This window comes from Sus scrofa, chromosome 7 (assembly GCF_000003025.6).
Source record: "Sus scrofa isolate TJ Tabasco breed Duroc chromosome 7, Sscrofa11.1, whole genome shotgun sequence".
Lineage (NCBI taxonomy): Eukaryota > Metazoa > Chordata > Mammalia > Artiodactyla > Suidae > Sus > Sus scrofa.
This window is the reverse complement of record NC_010449.5, coordinates 67,122,954-67,135,237: the sequence shown is the minus strand read 5'-3', so window position 1 is coordinate 67,135,237 and position 12,284 is coordinate 67,122,954. Positions and strand designations below refer to the sequence as shown.

General features: G+C 40.2%; 1 protein-coding gene across 16 annotated transcripts in view; it reads left to right on the top strand.

The window, feature by feature from the left end:
• The window catches only part of AKAP6 (A-kinase anchoring protein 6), a 548,607-nt gene that overhangs the window by 326,910 nt on the left and 209,413 nt on the right, over window positions 1–12,284 (top strand). For 10 of the 16 annotated variants that reach the window (XM_021099861.1, XM_021099867.1, XM_021099868.1 and 7 more), the window contains 2 exons: window positions 9,442–9,538; window positions 10,649–10,815. In XM_021099861.1, the coding sequence (XP_020955520.1) occupies window positions 9,442–9,538; window positions 10,649–10,815 (264 nt within the window). The remainder of the gene's footprint in view (window positions 1–9,441; window positions 9,539–10,648; window positions 10,816–12,284) is intronic. The other 6 variants (XM_021099874.1, XM_021099876.1, XM_021099873.1 and 3 more) reach the window with 1 other exon arrangement.

Below are 12,284 nucleotides of genomic sequence, written 5' to 3'. Positions count from 1 at the left end.
TAATATTACAAATTAACAACTAATAACTGAGAATGTCTGTGAGTTAAATTATTTCCTCTACGATTTCCGAATCAAAATGGACTCTGGTCACAGAGCTTTCTGGGTTTTGTTTGGTATATTTGTGACAAGAAAAACATCTATAGAGGGAAAGAAAATAGCATCTTCTTCTTCTCTTGTCAGGATGTAGTCCATCCCCTTTGGCAGAAAACACAAGGAAAATAAAAAATATTAACTCTGACATTAGAAAGGTAAAAAAAATTCCACAGGTTAACATTACTATTTCAAAATAGGAAGACTATGTGACTAGACAGGATATTAATGACTTGACATTACAAAATTTATTAAATTTATTTTTAAAGCAGTTTGATTCCCCCTCTCCAATGTGTGAAGCATGTGGGAGTTGGAATAGATCTGCCCCAGGCTGCCAAACAAATTTTTAATGGAACTGGAGTCCTTCAGGGATTGTCCTAAATCCACATAATATTCTTAGGTCTTGGTGTTTGCAGTGGGACCTGTATATTAGCAGATGTACGTGTGAATAATATACTTATATCCATCCATCACCTTGGTGACTCCACATCTGTAGGGGCTGCTGCACATCAATTATTCCACCGCAGGGGGTAGAGAGATATTTGGGCTAGCACTGACCTCTTTTTCAATTAGGGCCTCAGAGCAGTGTGTTCTGGAAGTCAAATGTTCCCTTTAGACAGAACCTCTGAGAATCCATTTGGCCTAATGTGGCCATGCTGGGAAGTCAATGTGATTACCTGCGCCAGGTGCAGAGGCAGCCTCCAGAAAAGCAAATGAAAATTTGGTCACCAAGAGGCATCATCAGCATTCAGGATCTCTCCCATCTATTTAATCCTTGCATAAGATACTCGCAAGTCTATCAAAAGAGGAATGCCAGTCTCAGTAAAATACATTTGCCTTCCACAAAAAATGCAGCTGCTTGTTTGAAAGAAATTGTGATTTTTTTAAAGAGCTACATTCACTTCTGGATGCTTGAAAATGGTTTTACTGTCTGACGTTTCAGGGGAGAAAAGTTTCCTCAGGAAGAACAAGGATTTTTGTCTTTATACCTTAGTGCCTTTTTTAAAAAAAAGGAAAACAGAGTTTTTATTATGCTTATCTTTTTGTTCATAAACTTGAAACTTCTTTCTCAAGAGTACGTAGTGCTTTTTGCTTTTTAAAGCTTCTGACATTATATGTGTGATATGTTGCATATTGTCATAACTAATAAATCAGTGACAAATATAGCCACTGCATTTTGTTGGGGAGATATATAATTGTGGTGGTGGTTGACCATTTATTTAATTATGTGGTAAGTACCATATGATGAGAGGGTAAAGTTAAATTGATGATTTGGGCTATCTCAGCCAGGGTACAGTTTACATGGCAATTACACTGGGATCATCTAAGTGTAATTGGCAAGTAATTTTGTGAGCGAAGGAACATGACAGCTCATTTACATGGTGTTCAATGAGTAAAATTTGGGAACATTTATCAACCACTTCCAAGCAGAGTGATCACACCAATATCTCCCAAAATGCTATAGGCAGTTTGAAAGCTTTGTGGAAGGTTTTTGGCACAGATCTTCATTCATTTGCTCCCTGAGCATTTATTAGGTGTGCGCTGTGTGCCAGGCACTGTCCTAGGCATTGAGGACACAAACACAAGTGAAAAGTTCTGTTCTCAAGGAACTCAGGGTTGGAAAGCAGACCTGTCATCATTAGTTATACAACAGCGTAGTATGTAGATCTTCCAGCTCTGCACAGGTACCATGGATGCTGAGGAGGGGAAACCAGCATGAAAGAAGATGGTCAGGGAAGACTTGCTAGAAAGGATGACACCTGAGATGAATTTTAAAGGATGAGCAGGGCTTAGCCAAGGGGAGGGAAAAAGGACTTTCCAGGCAGAGGTGCAGAATCTTGGGGGAGCGAGATGGCTGGTGTGAGCTGCAAACTTTAAGCAGTTCAGGCATATTTCGAGGCAGACATGGGACTCAGGAAGCAGACGTGACTGGGGTCTTAGAGGGCTCTGTAGGTCATGCTAGGGGGTGGATTTTATTCTGCAGCCTGAGGAAGCCACCAGAGGCTTTTGATAAGAGGCACATCTTTCTCAGAGTTGTTTTGTAGACAGACCATTCTGTGTAATACCATGTTTTTATTGCTATTACAATATACCTGCCTCTGTTCTACAGGTACCAGGGCATTTCATCCTCGTAGCAACACTGTGCAGTAGGCACTCATATATCCCCCTTTTACAGATGAAGAAACTGAGTACATAAAGCTACACAGGTGGTGTGGAGGGGCCAGGATTTGAACTTGGGCTTGTCCCAGCTCCAGAGCCCATGCTTGCCCCAGCACCTCACACCATAAGTCCCTTGATATAAGCACCTGCACTCCCTGCTTTTAAGATATACACCTCCCACCCCAGCTGCTGAACTGTGAGCTCTGTGAGGCCAGGGACTGTATTCATCTTGTTCACAGCCACATCCTGCAAACTTGGGACAATGCCTGCACCTTCACAGGCATGCCACACATAGGGAAAAAAATGCAGTTTGGAGGGGGTTATGATGTGGGGCTGTTGAAGTCACCCTGGCAAGGGATGATGATGAGGGCCTGAATCTAAGACTGTATTCGTCCCCCTGGAGAGGCGAAGATAGAGAAATACATTGGCACGGCTTGTGATTGATTGGACCTGTGGATTTTGCTGGCATGTTCTCACGACATTTCTGATCTCCAACTCCTACACTGGAGAGATGACTTGGCAGAAGAATCTGAAGCCGAGGGAAGCTCGTGCTGCTCTTCACAAAACTCTCAAATTCCTGAGAAGAAATGTTGCGGACTCAGGATGAGAAGTTAGAAGGAACTTCCCTGGAGATAGTTAAAAATAGAACACATCTGCCTGGGATGGTTGAGGGATGGAGCTGCCCTAGGGTAGATGAATGGTTAGTTGACCTTTGGGATTCTTCCCCCTTTGAAAATTTTCTGGTTTTGAATAAATAAAAAATTTCCCAAGCCACCTATCCTTAACTACCTCACTTAAAGATAAAATCAGAGTGCTCAAGGACTGGAGAATATTGAGTCCAAATGCCTGGATTATGGATAAGGAAACAGAAGCCCAGAAGGATTAGATGACTTGTCCAAGGGCACACGCCAGAGACAAAAGGGAGACAGATCATTGGCCTCATCTTCTCTCCCTCTTCCCAGTTTCTCAGGGAGCTACGTCTGTGTTTGGGTGCCCTCTGTGGCAGACCTGCGCTGGGTGGTGGCCCCAAAGCAAAGAGAACCTGGTATCTGCACTTGAGGATTCCAGAGAGCCTCGCCAGAAGTGCCACTTGTCACCTAAAAATGCCGTAAAATACCACTGACTATGCAGAACATTTGGAAAATGGAGAAAATGAATTTAAAAGTCTGTGATGATTTTCCTTTAGCCTCACTCATTGCCAGACACTGCTTCAGTGCTTTACCATCATTCCCTCTAATTCTTACAACTTGGAAGTTAGATAGTATTATTTCCTTTTATTTTTCTTTGTTTTTCTTTTTTGGTCTTTTTAGGGCTGCATCTGCAGTATATGGAGGTTCCCAGGCTAGGGGTCGAATCAGCCTATGCCACTGCCACAGCAATGCCAGATCTGAGCCATGTCTGTGACCTACACCACAGCTCACAGCAATGCTGGATCTTTAACCCACTGAGCGAGGCCAGAGATCGAACCTACATCCTCATGGATACCAGTCAGATTCGTTTCTGCTGAGCCACGATGGGAAATCTGATGATATTATTCTCATTTTATGTTTCAGAAAGCTAAAGCCCTGAGAACAGACTATGTTAACTCCAAGCCCATCTCTGCACAAATGATGTTATTTAACATTTTGGTGCATTTCCCTGGAGCCTTCTTTTCCTACAGGCTGGGACTATCCATTTACATAGCTATAATTTCACCACAGATACAATTTTGAATTTTCACCTTTTTTTGACTTTGTAATGTGTTCTATGGATTTTTCATGTGATTTCATAGTCTTAATTTTATGGCTGTATAATATGAAGTTCTTAGGAGATTCTTTTTTTTTTTTTTTTTTTTTTTGCCTTTTTTCAGGGCCGCTTCCCGAGGCACATGGAGATTCCCAGGCTAGGGGTCCAATTAGAGCTATAGCCACCGGCCACAGCCACAGCCACAGCAATGCAGGATCCGAGCTGTGCCTGCAACCTATACCACAGCTCACGGCAATGCCGGATCCTCATAGTCTTAATTTTATGGCTGTATAATATCTTATCAAGTTCTTAGGAGATTCTTAAACCAAGGAATGTTTAATCAGAATCTTCCACTTTGGGGCACATATGGCATTTGGAAGGTAGATTTGATATTTTGGAGTCATGTGATCCATCCTCTGTGGATGGCATTGAGAAGAGCAGGAGAGAAGCTTCCAGGCTCTGCCCAGGGGATCAGGGCTTTCTTCCCTTCCAAGAACCCCTCCAGGAACGCAGGATGGTGCTGGGCACAGCTCAGAGTGGAGCCTGGGTGGAGATGGCCTGAGGCAGGTAGCAGGTGACTTTTCAAGCCTCTGCTTTTCTGACTGAACACATGTTCTTTCTCCTGTCCTTGTGAAAAAGCAAGTTTTCATTTTCTTAGGGTAGTAAAAATCTTTTGTGTGAAGAAAATGTGTCATCAAGTGTCTTATTCATCAGCATATATACCATCTCTTTAAAATGACAGTGGGAGTAAAAGTTCATCAGTTCAATATGTCTTTCACATTTGGAGACTCCTGACTAATAAACCTCTGGTATTTATCATCAGAACAGCCAAGGAACTCAATTCTGGCACATGCTGTTCTCACGCACTGAGAAAAACTTAAAAAGACAGCAGATTTTCTCTATTTTTTCTTCTTCCATTCATTTAGAAGAAAAAGCATACCTTTTTTTAATTAAAAAAAATATGAGCATGCAGAAACATCTGGCCTCCATTACCATAGCAGCCTCCTAAATGGCCTCCTTGTCTGCCCTTTTAAAATCAATTCTGCATAACAGCGAGAAAGATGTTTCTAGAACACAGAATGGTACTGGTCACTCTCCCGTGGGTTGGCATCTTCTTCCTCGACCCTAATATGGCTCTTGGGATTAAATACCATGTATAGCTACAGGTCCCCTGCTTCCCCCCTCACCACCCCCAGTCCAGCCACACCTAGCTGTCTGTGGCTCCATACTCTTTGCTAGAATAAAGGGTATCTCCAGGCCCACATGCAAATTGTTCTTTCTCTACAGGCTCCCTGCCATGCTCTGCAGAACTTGCCCCCAGTTTGAGCTCCCACAGCACCTATCTAGCATTTACTACATTCATACAGAATATAGCCCACAGTCCAATTTTTACTTGGCCTGCATGATGCTTTATTTAAAAAAAATAAGTCTCACTGGGCAGGGCATATCATTTTTCAGTTTGTTTAAGGCCACACCACCCTCTGTTACACGTCAAACCCTAATTACATATTAATTCTGTGCTGGGTCATATAGAGCTACTTGGTTTCTATCTCTTTTGCCCAGTAGATTATAAGCTCTATGTCCAGGAATTGTATATTGTTAATTTTTGTATCTATAGGTCTAGCAGAGACTGCTCAATAAAAACATATTGTATTAATATATGCTTTAAAAAAAAAACCACTAAAATTATGTTGGGAAAGATATGGTAATTCTTTTTGACCTCTCTGTTAACAAACATCGTAAAATTCGTGGACCTCAGTGGACCTGGCAGACACTAACAGTATTCCACGGAGATGACTGAAAGTCATGATGGGGTTTACTAAACAGACGTTTTGGATCTTTAAGCCTCTGAATGCGATCATGGGCTTTCCCACCATTTCCTGTACCAGGAGATCCATATCTATTCTTTTTGTGTGTTTGTTTTGTTTCTTTTTCTTTTTATGGCTGCACCTGAAGCATATGGAAGTTCCAGGGGTAAGCAGACCTCTGCCATAGCCAAGGCAACATCGGGTCCGAGCTACGTCTGCGAACTATGCCACAGCTTGCAGTAACACTGGATCCTTAACCCACTGAGTAAGGTGAGGGGTCGAAGTCATATCCTCACAGAGACAATGTTGGGTCTTTAACCCTCTGAGCCACAATGGGAACTCCTGTATCTATTCTTATGATCCCTCCTAAGTAATTAATCTTCATGTTTGGCATAGTTTTGTCCATCAAGGCCTGCGTTTCCTTGGTTTCACTTTATATCCACACGACCCCTATACTCCCGTCAAACTGGGATCTTCAGAAATTTGAATGGAATAGGATTAGATGTATTTTGTCTGCTTTGTAAGGTCTGATCATGATCAAAGTATAATCAGGATGTTTATTTAGATCCTGCCAAGGAGTAATGCACCCATACCTCCACATGCCTGTAAGGCTAGAGTTATAGCAATGGGAACACCCACTGATCAACCTCTGACATGTCATCCTTATAGTAATCTAGTACTTGGTCTCAGCCACTGTAGTTTTCACTTCCTTAGTCATTCTCTTGTAGACATTCAGTTATATGCTAGTTTTAAGACACTAAAAAAGATGTGGTGTCTCACAGGTCTCAGATTACTCATATTGATGGAATTTCACATAATCATCATTAATGTAGGATTGTGGCCCTTGCCTGTAGCAATGTTGCTGCCATAAATTAAATCTCCAGAGAAAGCCCTGCATTTTCAGGGAGTGCTCTGGATGTTGCAGAAGGATTATATACCATAAGGCATTGCTGAGGTGATGTTAACAGCCCAAGAGTGGAAATATGCCCAAGTATCAAGTTTTTTTTTTAAAAAGGAAAGAGCAGAAAACCCCTTTGCCTAAGCTTCCTTCCTAGGGAGGAGGTGGAACAGAATGGAGAGAGTTTATCACAGAATCCTTTAGCAGCCAGAAATTTCATCGACAATTTTGTTAATGGGCCTACTTGCCTGGCTTCTCAGAGGCCCACTGTGAATTCCTTACTTAATATTATTAATGGTTAATGGGTGCACCTGAAAATCAGGCAATATTGTACCATTGGGTAATAGTTATATTAAAGGGTTCTTTTCTATAGCATCAAATCAGCTTATCTTTTTCATGATAATGAATACCTCGTCTTTTCCAATGTCCTAATCAAGTGCTTCCACATCATCTTGAGGCAGAACCAGATCCAGCTGCATCTCTTCTATACTGTTGGCTTCAACTATGTCAAATTATCCAACCCACTCCTAGGTCCTAAGGTTCTCTTTTGCTCTGAGATGTAGGCCGGATGCACATCTTTGGAAGCTCCTGATTGCCAGCCATTCAGCACAAGTCTCTTGTAAGTAAACAGAGAAGCAGAGAGAGCACTAGGCTAAGTTTATAGCTATGAGGTTTCCTCTAGAATAGGTTTCTTCCTAAATGTTGGCACTCTCAGGTTGATTTCAAGTGTTTTTCTTTTTTGTGTTGCTTTTCCCTGAAACGCATACATGTGCCTCAATCTGCATGGCATTGCTTCAGAGTTGAGGATTTCCATTACCATGGCAAAAAAGTGAATACAGCTCTGTTTTGGCTATAAAATTGTAAATGTTTAACTTTTCGCATATGTTATATTATTTAGATTGGCCAGAAGCATCAGGCTTCCAACACATTGCCATACTTTATTTTATTCAACTAGATACCTATTGCTGAAAAGAGGACAATACAAGAAATGGTGAACAACCCTTGGGGAAACCTAATAAGTCTCTTTCTGTCATATTTTGCTCCATCTTTATTGTTTCTTATGCCTCTAGTCAGATGAAATGATTCATCATTTTGGAGTCAATTTTTTTGAGTCAAAATTCTTTATACTTCAAGATCTGATCTCTCTGTCCCTGTCTCCTCCATTTTCAGCTTATTTTGATTGCTCTGCTTTTTCCTCTGAGCTTTAAGAATGTGTCTTTTCACTGAACATCCAAGTTGACTCAGGCTGCACTTCCTTCTCCTAGTAACATATGCAGGTACCCTTTGATTCCAGGACTCATGCTTTATACCCCTTGAAGTGCTAATACCTGGGGCAGTGTACAGAATAGGCAACAATACATGGTTTCTGAATGAATGGATGGATGGATGGATGGATGGATGAAAGAATGAAAAATGGATACCCAATTCCACAAGTCATAGTTGTTGAACCTGTCTCATTCAGATGACATGCCAGCTTGGACTGTATCATCTCAAATGTCTATTAAGTATTTCTAATAATAACTTCAGTGCGGTGCATATAGTCATTGTTCAGTGAAACACAGTTTGTGTTTAGTGAGAGCAAAAATGTATTGTATATTTTGGAGAAACCAAAATGTGGCACATAGTCTTTCAAAATCCATGCTTTTTCAAAATTAGTCAAGTCAAGGGATGGATTTTCACCCTGAAAACTAACCATTGATTCAACAGATTGGTTACTGTAATTACTCTCCATTGGACCTCCTGTGGTTGGAAGACCTTATAACATTCCAGAGATGGAAAAATCCATCTGTGTTTCTTGAAATATTTAAATGGAAGCCTTCCCCTTCAGAGAGTGATATTGATCTAGTTCAACAGATATCTGCTATTTCTGCAAACATTTATTGAACACCTTGTGTGTGACATGAGTTGGAAATAAACGCGAAACTGGCAATTCCTTCAAATTGCTTATAATTTGATAGCCAAGTATAGGAATAAAGGAGAATAGAGTATGATAAATTCTACAATAGAAGCAGGTATAAGGAGCTGAGGAAGCAGAGAGATGGGAGTAATTAATTCCATGTAAGGCAGGAGGGAGGGTCTCCTGAAAGATGTGGTTCTGAGTTAGAATTCAGCCATAACAGCGGTTTTTGTCTTTTGGATGACTGACATTCGTGAAAAATGCCCCCGATGTACTTGATGTATTCATTTGTAAAGCAATGTCACATTGTAAGAAATAAACTTTTAAAAATCAAACATTTGAAAAGCATTTCACTCCTCAATACAGCAGCTAAATGCACCTCAATATTCTATGGTTTGTGTGCTGAGAAACAGCTGAATCAAACCCTTCTATATTAATGGATTTAGATATGTGCACATAAGGCTAATATAATTTACGTTTGCAATTTTTTATGGTTTCATAAATAGTGCTATCACTAACATTTCTAAAAAGTGAAGAAAAGAGCTCATATGTGCTGGTAGGAATTCTGTATATTTTATGGAACACTGCAACTCTTGATATAGCCTACGGGATGTGACTTTTCATAAAAACCTAATGAATTTCTAGATTTGTCAGCTGTTTCCAAACAGATGCACTCTGCTAATCTAATGGAAACATTTTGAGCCCAGATCCCAAATATCAATAGCTTTTAGTATTGCAAATTAGTTTGTCTATTGGGTAAATTGGACTGTGTGGCTCTTGATAAAAAGTAGCAAGTAATTTTGTATGGATGTTTTATGTTTAGCTGCCTTGCCAGGGTTTGATGCTCATATTTTTCCTTGCAGAGCTTTAAGTTGAATGTAGACAGCCATTGTGCTCTCAAGGAAGCTGTGGAGGAAGAAGGACACCAACTTCTCGAGCTTATTGCATCTCACAAAGCAGGTAAATCCTCCTGAAATATTGCAAGTCTTTATGTCTCGAGACTATTAAGGATGAAGAAGCATTGCTGTAAATTACTGCATATATTCACTTCCTTATGTATTATTAATATTTACATTATCAGATTGACCTTCAAGATTTATAAATGTTTCATATACTGCATACAATGCTGTGATACTTATAAGATGAAATACTGCCTCCAAATGGTCTGTTCATTTTATTTGGGGCTTGCTGTTCGCCTGAGTTTCAATTGAAATCACATTCCTGAAAACTTCACATTGACATGCTTTTTGATGTAGGTGCTCTGGAACTAACATTAAGATAATGAATGAGAATCATGCATATAGTTATAATGCATATGCATTCAGGTACTTATAGATATCACTACAGATATAAAGCAGTCAGTCTAGAGATACCTGATTATTTCCCTGCCAGTTCATGCACGTGAATATCTTGCGTGTTCTTTGCTGGTCATTGCATCAGCAGAGTTTTGGCCTTAGACCAGTTTTTACCCCAGTATTAATATATTTATGAGGAACAGATTATAAATAAAAAATTGTTTTGTCATTTGGTTATACTTATCCTGGCAGTAAAAGACCCTAAGACGGGGTGAATTACAGTTTGGCACTTGTTTTGAGCTTACCACAGCTAAATAAGAAAAGAGCAGCATTAATTGGGTGTGCTAATGCTAAAGGCTGCTGTCTTAAATCTGGCCCATTTACTGTATTTCTAGTTGAATTAATTTCACAGATTTCCATACATTTGTCTGATCATTATGAAGTCTCTGCACAGATATACACAGAGCCTTTGATTTGGAATGTGAAGCTGTAGTGATAATAGTTGTTATATATCGTGGTTTTTGTTCCATAGACGTTTTTTAGTCACTGTATTAAATCTAAGTTGATTCTAAACCATGCATCCATCCCATTTTTGTGTCCTTATGCCTTCTGTCAAGTCAGAAATCCCCAGTCTCTATTCTGAGTGGGAGGTGGTGCTAATGGTCGCTTAAAATTAGGTTTATTGTTTAAAATATCCACCTGATTTGCTAAATGAAAAACGGTCATGGGTAAAAATGCAGTCAGTCCATAACTTATGCTTTCCCCTCCTCTGGAGAAGGACTGAAGGACATGCTGCGGATGATTGCAAGTCAATGGAAGGAGCTGCAGAGGCAAATCAAACGGCAACACAGCTGGATTCTCAGGGCTCTGGATACCATCAAAGCCGAGATTCTGGCCACTGATGTGTCTGCGGAGGGTGAGGAAGGGACTGAAAGCCCCAAGGTAAGTGGCTTGAAGTTTGCCTTATTTCCTCTTATTTCTGTCTTCTTTTGAACTAGGCACCACTGAAGTTTTCTTTCCACCCCTAAGGCTCTTCGTTTCTACTGGGTAAACTTTCTCTCTCTATATATGTAGGTATGTATAAACAAAATGAAATGGCTTAGTTTAAAACAATAAAAAAAAAAAAAGCCCACAACTTTCAAGTTTTCTAGGAAGAGGGCTTTTTGTGAAAAGTGGCAGCGTAGGAGGGGGACAGTACTTTAGGGGTAGGAGAAAGGGGGACATAAAACATTTAGTAAACAAAACATAAAGCATCTTTAACATGAATAATCAGAATGGTTTTAAATTGTTTTGTTGCAACTATAAATCACTATAATCAGTGCAATCACTCAGCTCTGACATCCATTAGCCGCTTGGTTACAGCAAATTAACAAAGAAGAGAGAAAGTGATTCATTATCTCATTCCTGTTAATGACTATCAGATGCATTGCCTAATTAGGGGATGGTCATTGTAGTGGGAAGAAGGTCATATGCTTTGCTACAAATCTTTTTGCTCTGAGTGTAAGTTCTCCATAATGGTGCATGCACCGAATACAACAAGTACTTTAAAAATGAATATTGACATGTTTTGGTTATCTGCTTTAGATTTACAAAATAATCCGTAAAGCACATGCAGTTAAACCTTAAATGAGACCCCTTTTAATACAGTGTGCCACTGTCCTAAAGGTATCTTAGGACTCATGATGTAGAAGGTCATTTTATTAATTTGATATTTTCATGTAATCTCTCTTTTCTTTTGTATTTGTTCTTTTGTGAAAGTTAATGTAGAAAACCTGTCTCATAATAGACTCAGAGTGGAAACATACTGCAACCTGGGGGCAACAGATCTAAGAGCTCATGGCTTCTATTCCTGGCATGGACAAAGTAATTAAATCATCATCAGGTCACTTTTATTCCGTGTCCATGTGGATTGACATTGGGCTAAACAGATACAGAGCAAGTTAAACCCTCTGCACCTCGTATTCTTAACTGCAGGCGAGGAGAAACCCAAACTATCCCACAGTGGTGAGGCCATGTAGCCAGTGAAAAGCTCAGGCAATTTATAGCTTTGGAATCTGGATCAGCAACCTTTAACTTATTTGTTAGAAACAGAGGATGGAATGATGAGCTCAGTTCCATTTAAAGAAGGCTCCGTGGAGGAGGTCACATTTCAGGAAATACTTGAAGGAGGGAAGAGAGGTGGCTTGGCACATGAACACATATTTCAGGAAGTGACGTGACAAAAGGATCAGAGCTGGAACTAATAATATGGGCTGGCATGTGTACTAAGCAGACTTCTCAGGGCAGGAGTGAAGCTCTTCCAGGGAGCAGACTGCAGGGAGGAGCTGATCAGGCTAATGTTTTGGCTGAGGTGGGGAGCAGCTGGGATGAGAGAAACTTAAAAAAAAAAAAAAAGAGTTCCCATTGTAGTT